Source organism: Malaclemys terrapin, chromosome 8, assembly GCF_027887155.1.
Source record: "Malaclemys terrapin pileata isolate rMalTer1 chromosome 8, rMalTer1.hap1, whole genome shotgun sequence".
Taxonomy (NCBI): Eukaryota; Metazoa; Chordata; order Testudines; family Emydidae; genus Malaclemys; species Malaclemys terrapin.
In genome coordinates, this window is record NC_071512.1 from 51,582,868 (window position 1) to 51,607,801 (window position 24,934).

The 24,934-nt window shown below is 46.8% G+C and overlaps 1 protein-coding gene across 1 annotated transcript in view; it reads left to right on the forward strand.

Annotated features, from left to right (window-relative positions):
* Window positions 1–24,934, forward strand: part of PAPPA2 (pappalysin 2) — a 170,396-nt gene that overhangs the window by 134,304 nt on the left and 11,158 nt on the right. The window contains exon 20 of the mRNA XM_054037937.1: window positions 16–87. Coding sequence (XP_053893912.1) covers window positions 16–87 — 72 coding nt within the window. The remainder of the gene's footprint in view (window positions 1–15; window positions 88–24,934) is intronic.

Below are 24,934 nucleotides of genomic sequence, written 5' to 3' on the forward strand. Positions count from 1 at the left end.
CCTTTTTCTCCATAGAACATTGTGTGCACTGGCCGGCTGCGATGGCACCCAGACCCTACAGTCATTCACTGCATCCAGTCATGTGAGGTAAGGCCCCTGGCATGAACAGCACTTCGGGCTGGGGTTTCAGACTCAGTCCATCATAGGGGTGGGGCTAGTTTGCCTTGGCAAGAGTTTGAATGGTCTATGGCAGGGTTTTCTGGCTTAGCAAAGAGGCCAGGGTGAGTATTCTTCATAAGCAAAGGAAAAGCCTGTGCACCAGTTGAGTAACGTGACAATGACAAGTTTGGATTTTCAAAGCACCTTCTCTCCTGCTAGGATGTCTCCCCTGGTGGGCAAAGCCCAAAAGGTTGGAATAAGTGCCCAGCCTGACTGATCTGAAATCTCCAGATGATGTGAGTTTAGAAGTTTGGTCTTGAAATCTTATGAACAGAGGCTTTCTCGTGTGATTTCTGTCACTCTGGACCCAGGCTAGCAACAGGAAGTGTGAAATGAACAACTGTTAGAGATGAGGTCCACACCACAGAGTTAGGAGGCAGATCGGAACTTTCCCAAAGCTTGGGGGTGTAAGGATGAATTTATTCACACTTCTTTGAAGTTCAGGTTCTGGGAGAAGGCTCTTGTCAGCTCTTTTATGCTGTCCTTTATCTCCTGTATCCATAAGACAAGCTGGACAGGAATTTAATTCTACAGGCCACCGCACAGAGCTAATGAATGAATGCAAAAGGGTGAAATAAACGAGTGATGAGCGAGTATGTGTGCCTAACATGTTTGATCCGCAAGTTCCAGAGAGGGGGGGCTGAATGGCTTAATCGGTCACCAGTCGGTGGAGTGCTGCTGGGCACGAGAAAGAAACAGGCCCATGAGCACAAGACATGTTGTCTCATTGGAGGCAGCTTGCATTTGGGAGCAACTTTACACCGTTCGATCATGTTGTATGGTGCTCCATGTGCTTCTCTTGACTGTGTAGTATCTCCATTTACTGTATTTATTACAACGGGCGAGTTTTGAGGAGGAACTTAAAGACTCAGAGACAGTCAGGTCACCTTCCAGGGCCAGTCCAGGTAAGTAGCAAGTGGATGGCATTACTGTCTCAGGGCTGTTTGGTGAAATGAGTTTGCTGGTTTCAGCCCATCTCCCAGGGAGCCCCTAACCAGTTGGCAGTTTCAACAAAGAAGTAAAGGCCTGAATACTTGTAAAATCCCTGCTTCCCCTTCCAGGTCAGGAACGAGGCCTGTGGCAGGGCTGTATGAAGGCCACTTGCATGGCTCTGCCCTATTCCATGGATAAATAGGAGACTTGAGTCTCCAGGGCTGCCAATCTGGCACATTTCACAAAGCAGGGCTTTAAATCAAAGGGAAATCAAAATGGTATGGAAGAGCCATTGAGCCTCATGCTTCAGGGCTCTGCACCTCACCTCTTGTTTTGAACAAGAGCCTTGTAGAGAATGGTGCAGGAGTGCTGGCTGAGGGGCAGCTAGAAGCTACTCCAGTCCCAGCCTCTGCCAGCAGGAGCATTGGGTATGAGAGAGCACCTAGCCACCCCAGGGCCTCTGATTATGAGGGAATCACTGGCTGTGCAGGAACTCTTGCTGACTACAGTTGCAGTCTCTTCCAGCAGGAGTGACTAGCAGGTGGGGTGTAGGAGTGCTGGCTGAGGGCAGGCTCCAACCTGTCCCAGCCCTAGCCAGAGTAATTCTAGGGAGCTCTAGCTTCCAAGCCTCCAGCTGGAAATATCAAGTCACTTTCTGATGACATTGGAATAATTTACCTTGTCTCCATCATGCATCTGGCACTGGAGCAGTCCAACTGCCCCGTCTCTCCCCGTCTTCCTTCTCCACCCATTAATCTTGCTGTCCATCTGACACTCTCTCTCTGGCTCTTGCCAAATTCCCCATCCAGAGCGTGGTGAGGGACGTAATGCAAAGAGCGAGAGAGGGATAGAATGTTCGGAGCGCTCATCAGGAAAGCAATTTAGTGTGGAGTGGGCTCTGCAGCTCAAAGGCCAGCGGAACAGCTCATCCTGTGCCATCAGTAGAAAAACAGATGGCAGTAAGGGGGATGGGGGGGGGCATGCAGAGTGTGCCGGGGAAATAAACACCCAGAGGACAGTGTGAGTTGGGAAGAGAGATCAGAAAGCCCAGTGCTGCAGAAGGAAGCCACTGGATGAGGCATTTGGGCGCTTTGTGCCATTGTTTCCTAGGCCATTAACCTCTTCGCTGGCTAAGACTCAGCCTCACACCTCCTAGGCCAAGGGCAGGGAGTAGCCCAGGAGGGACCATCGGGTCCTCCTGATGAGGGAAGAATGAGCAGGCTGCTTCTTCCCCCACCTTCAGTGATTGCTCGGTTGACCTGTGCTGCTGCTCATGGTTGAGAATTGGCTGCCACCTACAGCTCTCTGTCGCGGTCCCTCTGACTGCATGGTCTCTTATTCACACTGCATTGTGGGAGTGGTTTAGGCAACTATTTTACTACCCATCTTTGTTAATTCACCATGAGGTGTCGCCCCATGTGGCTCTCAAAACACCACCCAATCCAAACAATGCAGTGAAGCAAACATGTCTTGGTTCCATTTAGCAGGAGTGGGGTGGTTTGCAAAAACAAATTGCGCACTGGTTTTGAACTCCCAATACCAGATATGAGCACACTATTTTGGGCATGAGAACCCACCTACGGCTTGCATTCCTTGCCCTCGCGGCACATGTCTGCACGTCACCATTGCAGGCAGACAGGAAGGGCTAGCTGCATGAGAAGTAAGAGCAACATGACAGATGGGCCATCAGCAGATGGCTTCAGAGTGGTGCGAAGATATCAGCTTCCAACCCAGTTACCAACATGGTCCTAAGAAGGATGCAAATGGCACCTGAAATACCTAACGATTCTCCTGTGCAGAGCCGTAGGGAATGATATGATCTACTGATGGTCCTCAATACAATGTACTATAGATGTAACGGCTGGCTATTACGTTTTCTCCCTGTGTCCACCTGTCATATGACTAATAATGAACTGATTGTTCCGATAATCTGATGCAGTGCTCTAGAAGTTCATATGTAAGACTGAGAGGCAGGAATTTCCCGGTTCCTTTCCTGGGTCTGCCATTGACTCATGGTATGGCCATGAGCAATTAACTTACCATTTCTGTGCCTCAGTGAGTCAGTAAAATGTGGGTAATAATTTCCCCTGACTAACAGGGTGAGTGTAGGGATAATGAATTAATGTTTGTAAAGTGTTTTGAAAATATAAAGCACTGCATGAATGCTAAGGTGAAAATTCTGTTCTTGGTTACATGAGTACAACTTCTATTGAAATCCATGGGAGTCACACTTGCAACTGAGAGCTGAAATCGTCTCTGAGGAATGCTGAGTGGACTTGGCCTACAGATACCTCCACATAGGTCCTCTTGAAGACACTGGAAGTTGTGTGTGTAGATCTGAGGGCAGAATGTAGCTCCTTATAATTGAAGGGGACATCAGACTTCCGATCCTCATGACACAGACTGTAACAAGGACACAAATTGGCATCACATTACACAGGGTGGATTTGATTTAAATCAAATTGATTTAAATTACTAGACTGGAAGACTCGATTTAATCATGGATTTCTACATAGAAGTGCATTCTTGTTGCTTGTTATAACCTTAATACACATTCTTCACAACTCAGAGATAGATGTAGGTTTCATTTTTAGAAAGTACACACTATACATTTTTAAAGTGATTTATTTTGAAAACTTTTCAGATTAGTTTTACAGCTATATCAGAAAATAAATGTTTGTTTGGTTATTTCATTTACCAAAGGTAATTGAAGCAGTTATTTACAAAGTCACTGGGAGGTGAACTATCTCCAATTCAACAGGTTAATCATTAATATTTGGAGGATTTTCTTGCCATGCTGTATTAGGAGGAGAACATCACCAGACAGACATTTAAATTGTTTTATTTAACTAAAACAACAACGTTATGCAGTCTGGATTTTTTTCTTCAACAGCAAACATAATATTTTAACAAAACAAGCATATGAATTTTTGAATTTAGTTAAACATTCAAGTTTTTTAAAATCAGGTTTGTTTTTGTTAAAATTGTTTTAACTAAAATAGTTAAATTAAATATTTAAAAAAAAAGCAAAAATTAAATCGACTATGTCAGCCAGGTCAACATGAGAAACTTAAAATATTGGCTTCTGAAGCTAACTCAGTCGTCTTCACCTTCATTTTCCTGTTTGTTCATAATCTGGAAAAGAAAAACAAGCTTTCCTGATTTTTCAGGTCCCAAACAATTTTTCAATTTGGAATGAATTAGTCCAAAGGAAGAAAATATTCTTTCTACACCGGCAGAAAAGGCTACTGCTGTTAAAAGTGAGATTATCACTTCAACAGTCTCTGAATCCAAGTGCTTAAGTGACTTCCACCAGTTCACTGGTGTGACTTTCTTTAAAACGTCATCAGCAAACATATATTTCTTGAATGGTTCTTATTCCCAAACTGGGTCTCTTTTACGGCCAGCTGCCATTATAGGTTTTCCCTTCTAGTGAGAGAATGCAATGGTAGATCTCAAATAAATGAAGGCTACATCAGAAAGACCTCAAGACTTCTGGAATATGCTGCTCAAACAGTTTCACTTTTGTTTCTACTGCCTGTCCCACCCTGCTCACATTTATCTCCAGACTTCTTCTCCTTGTCCAGATCTATTCCATCCCCAACAATCTTCTATTCATTGAACTTTTTGAAACTTTGCACTTTTAGAGAGAGGTAAGGGATTGACTCTATGTGCACAAATTTGTAGAGGGACAATAGGGTTGAGGTCTGTTATTGCTCACCTCTATATATTATTTATTTAAAAACATTTTTGCTGTTAACAAGTATGTTATCTCTGGAAACACAAATCCACAGTTTGAGAACTGCAAAACTAAGCATCTCTGATAGTATCTTCTAGACTGAGCACTGAGTCCCATTGGGTAGATAGAAAGATTAACCTAAATAATCTATACAGAAGCCCCTGGAACTCCATAAGATTGGATCCCTATTCCATGAACTATTGGAACTCATTTACAAAACTTTTCTTAATCATTACATGAATATATTGTCTCATACTATAGAATTAGAATTTCTCATCCCTATTCCATGATGAGATATCTTTGAGCTATAATGTATCTTAATTAAAACGATCTTTAGATAGGTTTTTCCTCAAAAAGCATTTTATAAAAAAAAATGATTTAAATAAAAAAATCTGATTTTTTTAAAAAAATCATTGATATTTTTCCACCCTGAAATTACAGGCAGTTCTCAAACCAAGTGTTTGGAATGTTTCTAGCTGTTGTTTTATTGAAAACTGGAGTAACGGGCTAATCACTAATAACTTTATTTGGGAGCTTTTCATTCACCAAGTGTTCTTTGCCTTGTCGTTACCTGATATAGTGAAAACCAGCCGAGTGCTCCCGTTCACCCTCTCCCATAACACAAGAACAAGGGGATACTCACAATCTCAGGGCAAGGTCCACGCTGCACACGCAGGGTGGGGGGGTGATTGCAGAAAGTTTAGGCATAGCCCCACTAGCTTTAATCTAGCTGGTGTGGCTAAAAAATAGCAGTGAAGATGTGGTGGCTCAGAGGTCTGTAGGAGTTGTTCAAGACCGCCCAGAATCCTGGATACATATTTGCATTCCTAGCCCGCACCAGGGTCAATGATGCTGCATCTTCTCTGCTATTTTTAGCTGCACTAGCTAGATTAAAGGTAGCATGGGTGTGCCTACACATGCTGCAATCACACCTCCGATTGCAGTGCAGACATACTCTCAAACAGAGAAAGACATGCTCTCAAATGGAGAGTGGCGGCTGTTGGCCAAGTGCCCAGCTCTGAAGGCAGCGCCCTTCCAGCAGCCGCGCAAAAATAAGGATGGCATGGTATGCTATTGTCACCCTTACTTCTGCACTGCTGCCTTCAGAGCTGGGCGGCCAGAGAGTGGCAGCTGCTGATTGAGGGCCTAGCTCTGCAGGCAGCAACGCAAAAGCAAAGGTGGCAATACCATACCATGTCATCCTTGCTTCTTCGCTGCCACTGGTGGCAGCTCTGCTTTCAGAGCTGGGCTCCTGGCCAGCAGCCACTGCTCTCCAGCTGCCCAGCTCTGAAGGCAGCGCCGCCACCAGCAGCAGCACAGAAGTAAGGGTAGCAGTACTGCAACCCCCCCTACAATAATCTTGCAACCCCCCCACAACTCCTTTTGGATCAGGACTCCTACAATTACAACCCCATGGAATTTCAGATTTCAATAGCTGAAATCATGAAATTTACTATTTTTAAAATCCTATGACCGTGAAATTGACCAAAATGGACTGTGAATTTGGTAGGGCCCTAGTTATAAGGACTATTGATCCTGAAGCTTCTAGGAAACACATTATCCCCAGCAGGATTCAGGAAGCCACTTCCCTTCTATGACATCAGATGGCACAATCGGTTGTATCGGGAGGATTTTGCGCCTCACTTGGAATCATCTGGTCCTGGCCACTCTTGGACACAGGATTGCTGATTTGATGGGCCATTGGTCTGACCCAGTGTAGCAATTTCTATGTTCCTGGTTGTAAATCAGCTCTTAACAAAGGAGGTTCTGTAGTCAAATCTGTTCTGGCATGTGATGACTCACTCCTTCTGTGCGGGTGGCCAGCAGGAGCTCTGTGTTGCTGCATTTCAGCCGACACCTCTTGCTGTACTCTTTCTAGGAAAAGGAGGAAATTAGACAGCCTTTATTTGACTTAGTCTTGTAATAGCTTTAAGTCTCTACCCTTGGATCCCACAAGCCTTGGATGCTGCGTTTTGGGGGGGCTCCTTAACTCCATGCCCTCAGCTCTGTTCTGAAAGCAGTTCTCATGCCGGGTGATGGCCTGTGATGAGTAATTGGATCACCAGCCTTCATAGCATAGCAAAGGGAGACATGGCATCGCCTTTAGCCCGTGTTTTAAGTTAGCTGTCAGGCTGTTGAGATGAAGCTATTGATCCACCTCTGAAATCAGGACTTTGCTCCCGGGAATCTGCAATAGATACTTGGCAAAGGGGCACTGGAGGGAGGAAGGGGGAATTGAGTGTGTTTGTGCAATAACAGCAGCATTGTGTGTGCGTGAGTGTGTGATCTGTACCTAGACATGTACACACACGAGTGTAGTTTCTCTGAGGTTAGTAGTAGATCCTAGCAATATTTCAATCCCTAATTCAATCCATCTGTGGCTGCATTCCATAAATTCTCTCTAATCCTGGCCCTGCTTTTATGCCCTCTCCCTTCTCTCTCTCCAGCTTGTCTTATACATATTCCAGACCCAGGCCTTAGGTAGCCAGCCTGTGACTCCTGCTCGCCATATAGGAACCTGGGAATCATTGGCTTCTTGCAGCATCTGAGGGGCGATGGGCGGGAGGGAAGCCTGAGGTAGTCTTTGGTGCCAAGTCAGAGCCACTGTAGCACAGAGTTCATGTGTTCCTGTGCTGTGATGGTGACAACAAAATCACTCCAGGTCTGTGGAAAGCTTATCTCTCTCCCCCAAACAAATTGGTCCAATAACAGATATTACCTCACCCACCTTGTCTCGCTAATAGCCTGGAACTGTCATAGCTACAACTATACTGCATACAACTGTGTAAATATGGCAGGGGCTCAATTGTGCAATAGGATGGGTGCCCCCAACTCCCAGTGGAGTCAACGAGAGTCAGAGGTGGTCCCACCCCTTGCAGGACTGGGATGCCCTTGTCTTCAAGTCACAGCTGATTGAAAAAGTTAAAGTTTGACAAGCTGGGTTCCGTTCTACCACATGTGGCAGCACTAAAACCGCCAACTGTCCCAGCTCCAAGTTCCCCATTCCTGGTGATGCTGTAAGATGCAGAGACAATGCAAACAGAGAATAAACCGATGGAGGGCAGGTTGCTGTTTGAACAGTCACTTCTCTGACTGGAAGCCTATCATACCGGACTCAAGATGATAAGTTCTTTCTGGCACCAATAGCGCATTCCCTCCCCCTGCTGTGTTCAAACAATTCCTCGCTTGCTCTTTTGTCAAGAACTTCTGGAAGAAAAAACCCATCCTCTTTTTTTGAATCCTGTTTGACTTGGTTTTCGGAGGGTTCATGAGGGACAGGGTGGGTTCAGACGTCAAAATCCCCCTCTCCAGGGAGCTATATAGTTAAAGGGGTAGATAAATATGGTTAAGAAATCTCAAGGGGCTGTTATGTGAAGAGGAAGAATTACCTCCTCTTGGCCTTGCTGTTTTTCTAGGGACCCCTAGTGTTTGATGTGTTGGGATCAGGACCATGGGCCCTTGGTTGGAAAGTGGAAGCATCTATGTTCAAATCTTTCCACTCCTGTAAGGTTCCTTCCACACTGCAAATAGAACAATATTGTATGCAACCAGTCTTTGATATGCTCATCTGACATCATCCTAGTTCATAACATGATTTGTCAGGGATACCCTGCAATGCTTTTCCTGGCACAAGTATAGAATCATAGGACTGGAAGGGACCTCAAGAGGTCATCTAGTGCAGTCCCCTGCACTCATGGCAGGACTAAGTATTATCTAGACCATTCCTGACAGGTGTTTGTCTAACCTGCTCTTAAAAACCTCCAATGATGGAGATTCCATAACCTCCCTAGGCAATTTATTCCAGTGCTTAACCACCCTGACAGACGGAATAAATTACGTTGTATGTGTCAGTTACATTGTCCTGTCTGCTTCTACCTCATTGTACAGGCCCATTTGTATGAATGCACTGTGGACAGCTATCCCATACTGCCTCAGCCGCTAGTGCTAGGAGCAGAGGATTGAGAATGCTTTTCATAGAGGGTAATGCACTTTGAGATGCCTTCCTACATGGAAACTTGGAAGGAAAGGCGAACTAAGCTGGTTACACACAAATGTGGTCATGGCTGTACATGTACTGAAAGCTGGTTACAGTCTGACAGTCATGTTAGAGCCCTGCTCCTAGGCAGGGTCAAAACACAAGACAATCACACAGGACATACCCAGGATTTAGCCTGTCTGCAGAACATGATTAAAGTCCCATCCACACTACAGCTTAGAAAGGAGTTATAACCAAGACCTCTGGCTCAGTTGTGTTTGTAGGGTAGGTAGATCCTAGAAACCATGGGTAAATATGGTTTGTGTGTGGAATCAACCGTGATACAACCTGATTACAAACTTGCTAGAAATCTGTTGTGTAGGCAGACCCTTCAACTCATAGCTCTGTTTATTCTGCCTACTGCACTGGGCTATGACTCCCCTGAATTCCTAAGCATAACTGGGGTTGGGTCTTTGTCTGCTCTTGGATGAGGGATCTCCTTGGTGTTGCAGAAAGTAGGCTGATGTTTCATTAGGTAGTTCATTCCCCTCTGACTCAGTATTGAAGCCGGGCTCCAATATGGTATATAGAAAAGCTGTGCTGCAGTGCGTGCCATCTTTTGTAGGAGATGTAAGACCAACATGCTGGTCATTAAAGACCACACGGCAGCTTTGAGAGTATGGGTGTTAAAATGCGTGTCCTGGCCAAATAGTAGTTTGAGTGGCAAAATGTTGTCTTGCTAAATAGTGTTCTCCTTCCCTTCCTGCCATAAGCTGTTTTGTGATGTTGCTGTGCACTGTTAGACAGATGCCTTGTTCCGCCTCAGAAGTGATTGCACTTCAGCGGTGGGAGAACTGATTCCTCTCTAAATTTGGCAAGGCTCTGAAAGTCCTTTGTAATGAAAGGGGCGATGTACCGGAAAGGTGCTTGTGGAACTAGTGTTATAAAGGAGGAGGATGGTGGCCTCTAGAGGACTGGTGTGTGCAGTGAAATTATCACACTGCCCTCTGCATGGGGACGGCTGGGCTGGTTAGCAATGAATATGGCCTTTCACAGGGACATCAAGTGATCTTGCTCTTTCTCACAGGTCAGGTTTATGGGGAAGAAGCTCCTCATATCACTCATAAGTGCAACATCCAGTTGGCTAAGGAATGGTGATAATGGGCTCTGAAGAGAGTCGTCTCCGATTCTCTTTAGCCACTTGGTTGGTCTCTTGTGTTGAGGACCTCCAGAGAGGGTGGTTGAAGTGGTGAGTAATGGGGGAGAGGGCAGGAGTGGGGAAAAATAATCCCCACCCATTTCCAAAACACAGTCACCATCTGGCATGGTCCAAGGCAAGTACCTTTCCTCTCTTCTCCAGGAGCATTTTCCACCTGCTCCCATACTGCTATTCACAGAGCTGCACTTTCGGCACCATGAATACCATGTTCTCCCCCTCCCCAGTGTTAGGAACCTGGAAATGCCAAGGCAAATCTCAGTGCTGTTTTTTTTTAGTAAAGTTCTAGCCCCTTTTCTTGAGAAGATAGCCTGGAACGTGCAAAGCAGCCCACTCCAACAGAGACCCATCAGCTGGGCTGAAGGAATGCCACTGCTGTGTCTCTTAAAGACCAGGAGTTTGTTGTGGTTTCCCATGCCGCTGATGGTGCCAGAGCAGCCAGCCTGGCCTCTAGTCACAAGGAGGAGCAGCAGCTCAAGCGCATGGAGGCAGCACAGGCTGCGGAGGAAGCTCAAGCCTGAAAGCAAGAGAGTCCTGGGTTCTAAGCCAGGCTCTGGCACTTACCCTCTCCCTGCCTGCTGTGGCATCAGTTAAGTGAAGTCACTTCACTGCCTGAGGTCCAATTAAGTGATTTGGGTGTCACAATTTCCTGGGTGCCCCACTGGAAATCCTCAGGGCTTGATGCCTGCTGTGCCCATTGACTTCAGATGGAGGTGGAGGGTGCTCAGCACTCTGGAGAACCAGCCCCAAACATGGCAAGTTGGGCACCTAGAAGCTGAGGCACCCCCAATCGTTGGCCGCTTTAGACAGTGCAGACCTGACTGTAAAACGGGCTCAAGGATAGCCGCTAGACAAGGGAGCTGGGAGGGTTAAACCTGCCAGTGATTGGGGTCTAATGGCCCTCATTTCCTATTTGGAAAACTGCTGCTGGAAAACTTTACTGCTGCTGACAGATTAAGGGCTGGATCGCAGCCCAACACATTCCTGCAGAGGGAATAAGGAGGCAGAAGGCACCCCATTGCACCAGCTATCTCCAGCACAAGAGCCTTGGTTCTGCCCCTCATTGCGCCAGGCAATGCAGATGTGCCAGGCCCTGGTGGACATATATTGCAGGGAGTATCCTCCGGAGCAGTGGGGGAAATCCAGGAAGTAGCTTGTTACTCCACTTCTGAGGCAGTAACTGCTCATTGCCCCTTACGCAGCACTTGGGCTGCCAAAGGCATGACTGGTTCCCAGACAGACAAAGGACAGAAAGGGAAAGTGAGGTGAAGGGACTTGCCCGTGGTCACAGATTAGGTTGGAGGCAGAGCTCTCCTGACTCCAGTCTAGGGACATGGATAAAATGCCTGCTGTTGAAAGATTTAAAAGCTAAGAACAGTTTAGCTTAGAGAGGGGACACGTTAGTGGTGGAAAGAAGGTAAACCAGACATTCCTATTGGTCATCCAAAACCAAGGGGACTCTGCAAATAGGGAAGATGAAAGACAAAGAGGTGAAATGACTTGCCCTAACTCAGTGGCTTTCAACCTTTCCAGATGACTGTACCCCTTTCAAGAGTGTCTGATTTGTCTTGCCTACCCCCAAGTTTCACCCCCCCTTAAAAACTACTTGCTTACAAAATCAGATATAAAAATACCAAAGTGTCACAGCACTGTTACTGAAAACTTGCTTACTTTCTCATTTTGTCTGTATGAAATTTTAGTTTGTACTGACTTCAGTAGTGCTTTTTCTGTAGCCTGTTGTAAAACTAGGCAAAGCTCTAGATGAGTTGATGTACCCCCTGGAAGACCTCTGCGTACCCCCCAAGGATATGCGTACCCCTGGTTGAGAACCACTGCATACTGCAAGCTGGAGGCAGAGCCAGGAATACAGTATTCTAGTAACTGACTCCCATTCTGTTCTTTGCCTGATATACACCCCCCACCCCACCCCCAGTGATACTGTACGTATTGTATGACCTCCTTTAGATAATCAGCATTGGGCGCTTTCTACACAGGCACTCAGGATCCTCAGACCTCAACATCACTGGCTACCCATTGTTCCCCATCTTGTCTCTCTTCCTCAACATCTGTCACCTTCCCTCTGTCTCTTGTTTGCCTGTTCTCTCTCTCTCTCTCTCTCTTTCTATTGGCTGATCACTGTCTCTCGTCTAATGACAAATAGATGGAAAATCAATGACCCTTCTGATAATAACTAACCTCCCTAGCCACAGCCAACTGCTATTCCGACATGAATATCTTCAGCTCCTCCAGCCTTGTACATTGTTTTTCTTTTTGTGTAAGATCTGTACAAGAACTTGGCAGAAATCAGATACAAGTGGGTCAGGAGGCCCTGGTGGTTTTTAGGGCTTGTTTTCCATAACCCATTCTATCCTGTAGCATACTTAGCGGGAATGGCTTGGCAGGAGATCTAACCCACAGCAAGAGGCAGGCTGCTGAGGGCAGCATTTCAGGCTGGGTGCTGCTGGAGTACAAAGCCCTGGTGTTTCCTTACACACGCAGAACCAGCACACGAGCAGAAGGCACTGGGGACTTGTCTTTGAGAGCAGAGGAATGCTAGTCGGGCCGTGCGTGGCATCTTCTTGTTTAGCGCCTCTTGCCAATTCTGGTTTTCTCTCTTCTTCCCACTGGGGCTGCTCTGGGGAAAACAGGGAGGGTTCACTGCAAATGCAGGACTAGTCCAAGGATGCACACCCTGGTGCCCCCCAGACAATCCATGTACTCACCCAGAGACACAGAAGATCCTATAAACACCATGAAGGACGCACCCATCATCAGACTGTGCTTAACTACAGACTCCAGTACTGTCATTCTAAGAAACAAACCAAGCGGAGGCCTGAGCCTGTGTTGTCTTCACCCCAGAGCTCCCAAGAAGAGCAGGAGCACCAGAAAGGCAGGATGGGGCCCGGGTTTGCCCTTCTGTCTGCACATTGCACCAATTCACATCAGAAATTGCGCTGGATCTTCGGTATTCCCCTCCCCCAAGTGGATGTTGGAATCATTGACCTGCAGTTAATTGATGCCACTTGCACTGGCATCCAGCAGAACCACCAAGGACCAAATATGGATTTGGTCATATTTTTACGTCTTGGACTGTTTCTCGTAACTACGACATTGAGATTGGCTGCTGCCGCCATGCCACTAAGATATGGAGGGGCCCCCACCTCAGCACTGCGCACCCTATTGAATTGGCACAGCAAACCCCACCAGCATCCTGGAGTTCTGCCCTTGCTGTGCTGCGTGTCCTGGCAGAGCCAGCATTCAGTCCCTGAGAGTTCTCTGCTGCCAGGCTGGCGCGGCACTTCAGAGGAGCAAGGCAGAGGAAATGTCAAGATGCATTTTTTTTAACATCCCAGTAGATTTGCAGATATCAACCCTAACTCAGTAGCCCCACATGTGAAATATGCTGACCTTTGCAATGGAGGCACATCTGAGCCAAATCCAGGATCCAGACACCATGCTCCTTTCCCCAGATTCTGGCCAAGGTCGGCTTCAGGTCAGGGTCCAGATGTTTGCAGCTGGGGCCCATCACTGCTGTGCAATTCCACTTCCCAAACATCCCTGTAGCTCCGTAGAACCTCCTGACGTCTCATCCATCTCCTCCTCACCCCATGGCACCAGCATCAAGCAAGCAGCCTCATGGGCATACTTGCCCAAGGGTGCCCGATGCTTGCCCAGCCCTCAGTTTGTTATTGTCGGCATTGTCAGTTATCTTGCATCACCTCTTTCCCCCAGGGTGTCTGAGAGCTGGTGTCATGAGGCTGACCCTGCATCTCCATGTTAGACCTGCCCCTCCATCAGAGCTAACTACAGTGTCATGGCACTGGTGCTAGGATTAAGTCCTGGAGTAATTTAGCGAGGGCCGCAGGCTTTACTCTGAGAGTATGTCTATACTGCATGCTAAGCCCATGTGGGACCCAAGCTTGAGGACTCAGTGTTCCCAAGCTGTGTTTGAGCATCGACACTGTGTTGTAAACCTGGGTTTACAATTGCTGGACCCAGGTCTCACAGCCATGCTAACACGTCCATACTGCACTGCGCAGACCATCTGACTCAGATCTGCCTGCTTGACTTGCGTCCACACTGCAGAATTACAGGATTTGGACCCGAGTCTCAGTGGGACTCGGACTCTAAGCCACCCCTCAGCAGGTTCCTAGGACCTGAGTCCTGAGTGCTTGCTGACCTGGGTCAGACTGATTTGTGTGTGGATGGGAGGGGGGCTTGGGCTCTAACCTGAGTCAGAGTCTGGTCTTATTGTGCAGTGTAGACATACCCCGAGTGACTGAGTAGTGATTTCAATATCTGGCCCATAGAGATGAGGATCATGTGCTCCCCTCCTCAGACAAAATGGGTTTGAGTTGGGGGGGGGTTTAGAGTTCAGAGAGTTTCCTTTATTTGTTTACATTTTAATTAAAAGTTTTCTGGATTGAACTCCCCTCCTTCTGTGCAAACCTGGTGGCACTGATCCCAAGGTACACTCACTAACCTGGCCTCCCTGCAGCAGTTAAATGCAAGGCTGGGAAGATCCTGTGATACTATTGCTCGACCTACTGGGATTAACAGTCCTCATCCAATGGGAGTTGTTCCATTGATGTCAGTGTGCTTTGGATCAGAACCGTGGTGATGTTCCACACAACAGTGCAAAACCCCAGGAATGCTGATGCAGGTGCCAGTGCCAAACCCCTGAATACTGATTCAAGTTGCCCCCTTTATCATTCTGCATTGCTGTCTTCCAAGGTCATTGAGGGTATGACTACGCTGCAGTGTAAGCCCAGGGTTAGTAGAGCTTGAGTTAGCAGACCCTGGGCTGGTTAACCTAGGGCTTGAGCATCTACACTCCTTTGTAACCCTGGGTTAGGAATTGTTAAACCCAACCTGGGGCTCCAGTATCTACAATGGGCCCAAGTACAACCACCCATATCCTAGACTTCCTAGCGCCCTCCCAAAATGTGGCTGCTCTAGCTCTGTTTGTGGTTCAGTGTTGGAAAACTTGACTGTCTACCAAATGTGACTGTGCAGAGGACAAAGAAAGTTGGCTCATGGAATTGTGGGATACTTTTGGTGGACTCCAAGAGCATGAGTTCAGTGGGGCTGTGTCCATACTGCAATTCAATAGGGCTTGGACCTTGGGTCCAGGCTTGACTCAGGTGCGGACCCTCCACCTTTGTGAGGTCCCAGGACACTAGTTCCGAGCCTGGGTTAGCGCAATTTATGTGTCAATGGAAGGGGGACTAGTATTGCATCTGAGTTTGAACCCTGGGCTTACACTGCAATGCAGACATACCCTCAGGGTCAAGCAGCAATGCGGAGAATGAGCTGTGTTGCCTGGGAGGTCTTCACTGTCTTCTTTCATATGGAAATAGCAACATTTACAAGCTAATAGAAAAGTCTGAAATCCAATTGAGGGCTTCAGGAGAAGCCGAGTGCACCTTTGCTATACCTCCCGGAAATGAAAAGATGGGGTGTTCCTTCACAATGTGTTCAATGGTTTGGAGGTCTCCGCATTCACACTGTGTCCATCCGTCATTCTCCAGTTGTGCATCATTTCCACGCATCTTCCATGGAATGTCCTAATTCCATGATAGTCTTTGGTGGAACAAGAACCCAGATAGTTCGAAAGTGGGGTCATCTGTGTGGGAAACCAGGTTAGGCAATTGTAATAGTACCTTCTGGCCTTAAAATCTGTGAAACTGTATCAAGCACATTCTTTACAGACTGGGTCTGAACTGGGCTTTTCCATCTAGCCATTGAGAAAATGTAACTGTGGGGATAGAAGGAGCAGACTGCCCACTGGCGTCAAGAAACTTTCTAGAGAGCCCTGATGTTCGTTACTGGGTGAGCCGTTCCCTGCAAGAATCATGGGCAAAGCACATTGTTAAGCCAATGGTACCAGAGCCAACAGAAACCAGAACTGATATTTGTACATGGAGTGTTAGGTTTCAAACAGAAATACCCCGTTTTCTCAGTGTGTGATTGTGGAGTGAAGCGGAGTGGGGACAGAGATATGGGGAGCTGCTACACAATATGCTCACACAGACCTGTGAAGAGCCCAGAGTAAATAGGAGGAAGAATGTGTAGCTCCTTTGTCTGAAGTTTCTCACTCACTGCAGTCAGCTTAGCAATGTAGTGCAATGGCTTTACAAATTGCAGGGTCCTGAGATGTCTAAGGGTCATGGAGGCCTCCCTGGCCTCAATGGAGAGAAATGCCCAGGGGCTTTGGCCAGCATTCAGCTCTGTTACCTTCTGGGCCCTCACTGTGTGGCTCAGAGCTGATTTCCTTTCTACATGCCTGACTGCCTCAGGAGGGGGAGGAGGGAGAGAAAAAATAATAAAATAAACGACACTCAGCAACAGAGGGATGGCCAAGAAAAATATTTAATCCAAACAATGAACTTTGATGTTTCCTCCCACAGTCTGCATTCCGAGCCAGCTTCCATGGGCAGGCGGCAGGAGCCAAGAAATGCCGGGCTTGCTGCCTCGCCAGCTTGTGTGTGTATATGTGCGTGCAGCACACGCGTGGTGAGGACGCTGCGGTGTAGCATTACTGCAACTGGCTCCTGCTTTCGCTGCTGCCCTCCCATGTGCTTAGAAGAGGCCAAGATTATCAGAAGGGACTAGTGGTTTGGGAGGGCCTGGATTTCCAGCAGCCCAGCTTGTGGGCCCTGGAAGAGAGGGCTCAGTGCTTTCTGAAAATGGGCTCCTTTTCGTCTGTCAAAGAGGCAGCCAGAATAATTGGACATTTGTGAAGAGCTTAGCTAGAAAGCTTGCGGCAGGAAGGAAGGAAGGAAGGAAGGAAGGGAGAGCATGCAGTGTAGGGGGCTGGGAAAGGAGAACAGTGGAGCTGTTATTGACATTGACAGGAGCCCCCTCCAGCATGTGCATCCTTCATTCCATTGCCCCCTCCCTCCCTCTGCCCGTCCTCCTGGGCCGGCCCATACTGCAAAGCATATGGTAACTGCATAAGCCGTATGTGACAACAGTTCCCTTGGACTCGTGTCCTGATGTGTTGAGAGCCTGAGATTCGCTTAGTGACGCAACACCTGGAGCTGGAGGGTGCTTGTGGCAAGTGTCCTAAAATCCTTTGATTCAATTTCACCTGCTCCTGCAGTGCAGGTTCGTAACCAGCCACTCCATGGAAACCCAGTGATCACAGACCGTAGTGGTGGCGTAAGGATGCTCACTTGGCTCTCTGACCTTCTTTGATTTGCAATCACTGGCCTGGTGTGGGATCCCTCCTCCTGCCAAGCAGACATGGGTATCTGGTCTGTCTAAGTCGACTATCTCAGTTCTGGCACTTGCAAGTACCTTGGCTCCAGTGCTGTAGTCTACACTGCTGCCATTGTGGGCCAGTATGTGCTTGCAGTTGTTGGATGTAACATGAAGCTTGAGGCAGAAAAAGGTGTGTGTGGGGGGAGGGGATACATGGCGGAGGGGGCAAGAGCTTGTTTGATAGTTTATCTAGAATGTGACTATCACAGGGGTTTTCTTAACTCAGCAGCACTTGCTCATTTGTCCCTCAGTTTTCACTTGAAGCACAAGGATCTATGCTGATGTGCAGCGATAGCTGCTGTATTGGCATGACCAGCCTGGGATTCAAGATAATGACAATACTTTGTCTGTATCTACTGCCTTGCACATGAGGATCTCAAAGCCCTTTACCACCAGTGATGGGCCTGGAAGGTAGCTATTAATAGACACACAAACTATGGCTCAGAGAGATGCATCCAAGGTCTGCACAGAGTCTGTCAGATGCACACTAGACTCCCAGACATGAGCCTTACTCACAGTGCTTTCCTCCTTGTTACCACCCCTCCCCGACAAATATCCTTCCAACAGCTCCAGAAACGCATTCTGCATTGTTCCCCCTCCAACTCATCTAATGTAATCTCCCAGCTCCAGCGTCCCGGGGTGGCCATGGAACCGTGACTGTACCAAGGGCAGTAACAAGTGAGGAAGTGGTATTAGAAAAGCAGTAGCAAGAGCAACAGTGGCGGTGGTAGAGTGGGACTGTAACAGCCTGGCAGCTCCACTTTCTCTCTGGCCGTTCATGTTAGCAGTTCTCCATCTTCAATACTGAAATGTGGCTTGTGGACTGTTGAGTTTTCTCTCCATCCTCGTAATATATTTCTCAATCCTTTACTGCCTAGTAATCTGTCTCTGACATTGGTTTGGAATGTACAGTGGACAAGGAGTAGGACACGCAATAATTATTGGCTCTCTTGCCTGACTGTCCAATTTGCATGGACAAATGATTTGCGCAGGCATGTCCAAGGTTTTGCATGTGCAAAACCAAAGGCACAAAATAGAAGTGTCAAACAGTGAGTGTGCAGGAACATACAAACTCCTGTCACTTTTACCCAATTTTCTAAGATGGAATATTGAAGCAAATTCCTTAGTAGGACCTTAAAAAGGATTTGATTCATGCAGTATCATTAAGGATAAAGGGCCGCACGTTGCTGTCAATTACACTGGTATAAATCTGGAATCATTCCAACGAGTTAGGAATCTGGAATTCCTCTAGTAGAATAGAATAGAGATCACAGGCACTTTCAATCCCCATTCTACAGTGCAGAAGTGAATCAACAGCTGGGGTTAGGAAGGAATTCACCCCTCCTGCTAGGGTAGTATTACATAATTGGCCAGGTGCACTGTGTACTTCTTTTTATCACCTTCCCCTGAAGCATCTGGTATATGCCACTGCCAGAGGCTAGATACTGGAACTAGATGGACTACAGATCTGTTCTGCTATGGCAAATCCTACTTGCCTAAAAAATCATTTTCATCTAAATGTCCATGGCAGAGCTCCAAACACACAGATATTTATGATATTCATAATTTATTTTTCACATTCAAGTGCATTCCTAGGATCCATCCACTTTATTCATCTGCCTTGTTTATCTTCTCTGTCTCTGTGTGTGTGTGTGTGTGTTTCTGCACAGTAACTCAGCCCATCATAAGGTCTTATAGGACTGATCTGAATTCTGATCCAACTGCCCCCGATGTTGCTGGAAAGACCCCCATCAATTTCAGTGGGAAATAGATTGGACCCAGGATGAGCATGCATTTTACGCATGTCTCTAAAGTGTATAGCAGGCTCTGTTTACTTGGGAAGGGAACCAACTCACAGCCAATAAGCTCTGCAATGGATCTCAAGAATCTGCAGAAGTAGTGGACTGGAAAGTGTGTGTTGCACAAGACATTCTTCCCCACAGGGCATCTCTCTGCATAGGGTGAAACCATACGACAAAGCCCTCTGAAGTGCCCCTATTCAGTAGATTTTATTATCTAAATAGACAATGTGCAAACACACAAGGAGTGGGGTGTGGCGCAGCATGAGATTTGTAACAGCCCTTTCCTGGTTTCCTTCTTTCCTGATTTTTTAAAATGTTATTTTTAATTCTTCCCTATTCTGTTGTTGTTGTTAAGGCTATTTACATATTCAGACATTTGATATATTATCATTATTATTGATTACTGTAGCAGCTAGAGATCCCGAGTAAGATCAGAGCCCTGTTGTATTGGGCACTGTACAAACACTCAGTGAGTGACAGTCCCTGCCCCAAAGAACATAGTCTACATAGACAGGGTATAGGGGGGTGAGATTTACTGAAACAGCCCAGCTCATTTGCTCTGCTCTGCCAAAGCAAAGCAGACACCAACCCAGCTTAAGCTTCACATGGCCAATGTAGCCAGCGTAAATATCTAATTCATTTTCCCCATCTATGTAGTTCTGAATGTCTCTAACTCTGGACAATGAAACCCATCTAGTCATTTTCACTGGCTCACATGTACTAGCCCACTATTATTGTATTTGGGAATCCATCTCTTCTTCCATTGCTTAAATCCAAAGAAGCTGTTTGCGCTGAATTTTTTACATTTCTATTAATAGCTGATGTGCATAAACCTTCTTTTATAAAACTTTCTATTTGCTTCCCATGAATCCTAAATTAGAGTAAAAAGTAGCCTGTGTGTGTATGTATCTGTCTGTTTCACACCCACATCACTGCACCCGCCGAGAAATTGTACTTGAACAGAGGTGGGCAAACTTTTTGGCCCGAGGGCCACATCTGGGTATAGAAATTGTATGGTGGGCATTGAATGCTCACGAAATTGGGGTTGGGGTGTGGGAGGGGGTGAGGGCTCTGGCTGGGGGTGCGGGCTCCGGGGTGGGGCTGGGGATGAGGGGTTTGGGGTGTAGGAGTGTGCTCTGGGCTGGGACTGAGGGGTTCGGAGGATGGGAGGGGAATCAAGGCTGGAGTAGGGGATTGGGGCCTGGTAGAGGAGTCAGGGGGGTCAGGGGTGCAAGCTCCAGGTGGCGCTTACTGGAAGCAGCAGCAGCGTGTCCCCCCTCCAACTCCTATGTGGAGGCACGGCCAGGCAGCTCTGCTGCGTGCTGCCCCATCCACAGGCACCGCTCTGGCAGCTCCCATTGGCCACAGTTCCCAGCCAATGGGAGCTGCGGGGGCGGCACTTGGGGTGGGGGCAGCGTGTGGAGCAAAGCTCCTTGGCTGCCCCTATGCGCAGGAGCCAGAGGGGGGACATGTCACTGCTTCTGGGAGCCATGTGGAACAGCCACTGACCCTGCTCCCCAGCTGGAGCACCGGAGTAGGGCAAGCCCCAGGCCCCGCTCCCTAACAGGAGCTCGAGGGATGGATTAAACAGCTGGTGGGCTGGATGCGGCCCACAGGCCGTAGTTTGCCCATCCCTGTACTAGATCCTCTTGCCTTCACACATAGAATCATAGGACTGGAAGGGACCTCAAGAGGTCATCTAGTCCAGTCCCCTGCACTCGTGGCAGGACTAATTATCTAAACCATTCCTGACAGGTGTTTGTCTAACCTGCTTTTAGAAATCTCTAATGATGGAGATACCACAACCTCCCAAGGCAATTTATTCCAGTGCTTAACTACCCTGACAGTTAGGAAGTTTTTCTTAATGTCCAATCTAAACTTCCGTTTCTGTAATTTAAACCCATTGCTTCTTGTCCTATCCTCAGTGGTTAAGAAAAACAGTTTTTCTTCCTCTTTCTTGTAACAACCTTTTATATACTTGAAAACTGTTATCATGTCCCCTCTCAATCTTGTCTTTTCCAGACTAAGCAAACCCAATTTTTTCACTCTTCCCTTATAGGTCATGTTTTCTAGACCTTTAATCATTTTTGTTGCTCTTCTCTGGACTCTCTCCAATTTGTCCACATCCTTCCTGAAATGTAGTGCCCAGAACTGGACACAATATTCCAGCTGAGGTCTAATCAAAGCAGAGTAGAGCAGAAGAATTACTTCTCGTGTCTTGCTTACAACACTCCTGCTAATACATCTTAGGCTAGGTCTACACTACCTGCCTGAATCGGCGGGTAGAAATTGACCTCTCGGGGATCGATTTATCGCGTCCCGTCAGGACGCGACAATCGATCCCCGAATCGACCCACTCTTACTCTACCAGCGGAGGTGGGAGTAAGCGCCGTCGACGGGAAGCCGCGGAGGTCGATTTTGCCGCGGCCCTCACAGTGGGGTAAGTCGGCTGCGATACGTCGAATTCAGCTACGCTATTCATGTAGCTGAATTTGCGTATCTTAAATCGACTCCCCCCTGTAGTGTAGATGTAGCCCCAGAATGATGTTCGCTTTTTTTTTTTTTTGCAACAGCGTTACTCTGTTGACTCGTATTTAGCTTGTGGTCCAATATGACCCCCAGATCCCTTTCCACAGTACTCTTCCTAGGCAGTCATTTCCCATTTTGTATGTCTGCAACTGATTGTTCCTTCCTAAATGGAGTACTTTGCATTTCTCCTTATTGAATTTCATCCTATTTACTTCAGACCATTTCTTCAGTTTTTCCAGATCATTTTGAATTTTAATCCTATCCTCCAAAGCACCTGTAAGTGTACTCTGTATGCCATTATCTAAATCATTGATGAAGATATTGAACAGAACCGCACGCAGAAATGATCCCTGTGGGACCCAACTCATTATGCCCTTCCAGCATGACTGTCAACCACTGACAACTACTCTCTGGGAATAGTTTTCCAACCAGTTTTGCACCCACCTTATGTAGCTTCATCTAGGTTGTATTTCCCTAGTTTATTTATGAGAAGGTCATGCAGGACAGTATCAAAAGATTTGCTAAAATCAAAATATACCATGTCTACTGCTTCCCCCCATCCACAAAGCTTGTTACCCTATCAAAGAAAGCTATCAGGTTGGTTTGACACAATTTGTTTTTGACAAACCCATGCTGACTGTTACTTATCACCTTATTATCTTCTAGATGTTTGCAAATTGATTGCTTAAGTATTTGCTCCATTATCTTTCCAGGTACAGAAGTTAAGCTGACTGGTCTGTAGTTCCCTGGATTATCCTTATTTCCCTTTTTACATCTATAGTCAGAGCCTGATTCTCCACTGCTTTGCCTGACTATTTACACCAGTGCCAAGAAGGTTTTGCACTCACTTTGCACAGGTGTGAATGAGTGGAAAATGAGGCCCACAATCAATACGTTGCAGATCTAAACAGTTCTGTTCCTCTTTTCCCTTATGAAGATTGAAACCAGATGCAGTCTCTTTAGAAGCAAAAACAACTAGCTTCAATTTATCTCCATATAAAAGTTAACAAGAGTCACTCCGACTTACTCCAGGACCGGCTTTGGCCGATTGTCTTAATTTGCTTCAGGTCTGTGTTGTAACAGAAACTCGCCCACCCTATCTCATCTATCAAGTCACGCACTGATTTGTGGCTGTTTTGTAGGACAGAGTAACCCTGCGGTTGCTCCTTGATGTTGCAATGCAATTTATGCATTTTGATATTGTAACATTACAAAGTCGCCTCATTATGCAGCATCAGGACCTAAAGTAGGAAAGATCATCAGTGGGAGACCTCAATTTAATTCCTTGCTGTGCCACAGACTTCCTGTGTGACCTTGGACAAGTCCTTTAGTCTCACTCTGCCTCATGGGGGTGTTGTGAGGATAAGTGCATTAAAGATTGTGAGGTGCTCAGATGCTAGGGCGCAGGGGGCCATGGGAGTACCATAGATGGATAGACACGTTACACTGCATCCTGACCTCCTGTGAACTGATATGCACTCAAGACTATTCAAATATCTTACAAGATGTAGTGCCCAGTGACTGTAAAGATCACTGAGGTGCAGCCACGTCTGAGGTAAAAAACAGCAGCTGTGGGGTTGCAAACAGCTGTGCTAGGCAACACTTCAGGATGGGATGTGAAAAAGAATAGTGAGTCAGATGCTCAGCTTGTGTACCTCAGCATTGCCCTGTAGAAGTCAATGGTGCTAATCCAGGTTGCACCAGCTGAGGACCAACCCACCCTCTCCAGTCAAACTACAATCAGAAGTAGGAAGAATGTAATGAGTTGATCTGAAATTTGGTCCAGACCCCTGAGGTTAGCACGTCTCCTCTTTCAAAAAACCTCTTAATGATCACAAGTTGGCAGGAGAGCTGTGGTTGTGCATCTCATGGGAAAGACCAAGGTAATGCATTTTATTAACAAGACGGGGACAGAATGGATTTGCAGTATCTGGTCAGAGCTTGGACACCTTTCACTCACTGAGACACAGGTCATGGAACTGGGCTTCTAGCTCTTTCAAGCCTTTGGTTCAATCAGTCATTTTTTATTTTCCTCTTGTATGTTTTTCCAATGTAATTTTGAGCATGAGCTGTCAAAGTTTCCCCAACAGACGTTGCCATAGGAGCCTGTATTTGTTTAGGGTGGGGACTTTTGTGGGGGAGGGAAGAAGCAATTAGTTCTAGAAGGTATACAAAGAGAGAAAAAAAATCTCCCCTCTTCAGCCCCTTCCCCCATAACTAGACACTGCACATGAGAAATGATCTGGAAATCATTGAGGCCCATGCATCCGAGACAGGCAATTCTTTGCAATTACATGGAAACGAAATAAGAAATAGATTTTTGTTTTTCCAGTGACTCATGACATATGGAGCAGAGTTGAAGGAAAAACTACAGCATGGAATCGTGCAAAAGAATTCAGACCTCACATCATACCCTTCCCTGGGTGCTGCACTAGGGTGATGCCGTAGATGGCACTCTTCACTCTGAGACAGGGCCCAAGCATGGTGCTAATGCACATGGTGCCCTTTCTCAAATGGGACAGAGGACTGATGTCCTCACCGACAGTCAATTAAGACCCCTTGGCACTTTTCACAAACGTACAAGTATTAACCCTGCTGCCTGCTCATATTCCAGTTTGGGTAATTACAGGCTGGCTGACTATTCTCCCAACAGTTTTAGCTGGATACAGTGTTCTTCATTTCCTGGCCTAAATGGTGTGTAGCATTACTGTTAAACCTGTGCAATGGATCCTAACGCTCAGGAGCCCTGACTGCCAATCCCGACTCTGACAACGACCAGCTGTGAGGCCTTGCGCAAGTCACCCAATGTCTCGTCCTCAGTTTCCCTATGTTGAGGGGATTAATGGAGGTTTGTGAAGAACACTATAAGGGCTAAATATTATTAAACACCTTTTGCCTTCTATCCCAGAGGCGTCTGCATTTCAGTGATGGGTGCGTATGCACGGTATGAAAACTAGATAAATTGCTTTGCTTCCAGGAATGAAAGGTATTAGATAAATACAAGTTGTTGTTGTTATTATTGTTCTTGGGTCCCGTGCTGTAGGGTCAAGGGGTAGGAGGAGGGGCAAATGTAAATAGGCAGTTGGGGTACAGGGTAATACCTGCCCAAAGCCATCGACCATGCCTATGAAACAAGAGAAAGTATGAAACATGTGGTTAAGTCACTGGACTGGGACCGGGGAGATGGGCTCAGTTCCCGGCTCTACCACAGACACTGTATGACCTTGGGCCAGTCACTTCAGTTCCCTGTGCCTTGATTTCTCAACTGTAACATATGTCCTTTCTCCCACCCTGTACCTATCTGGTGTATGTAG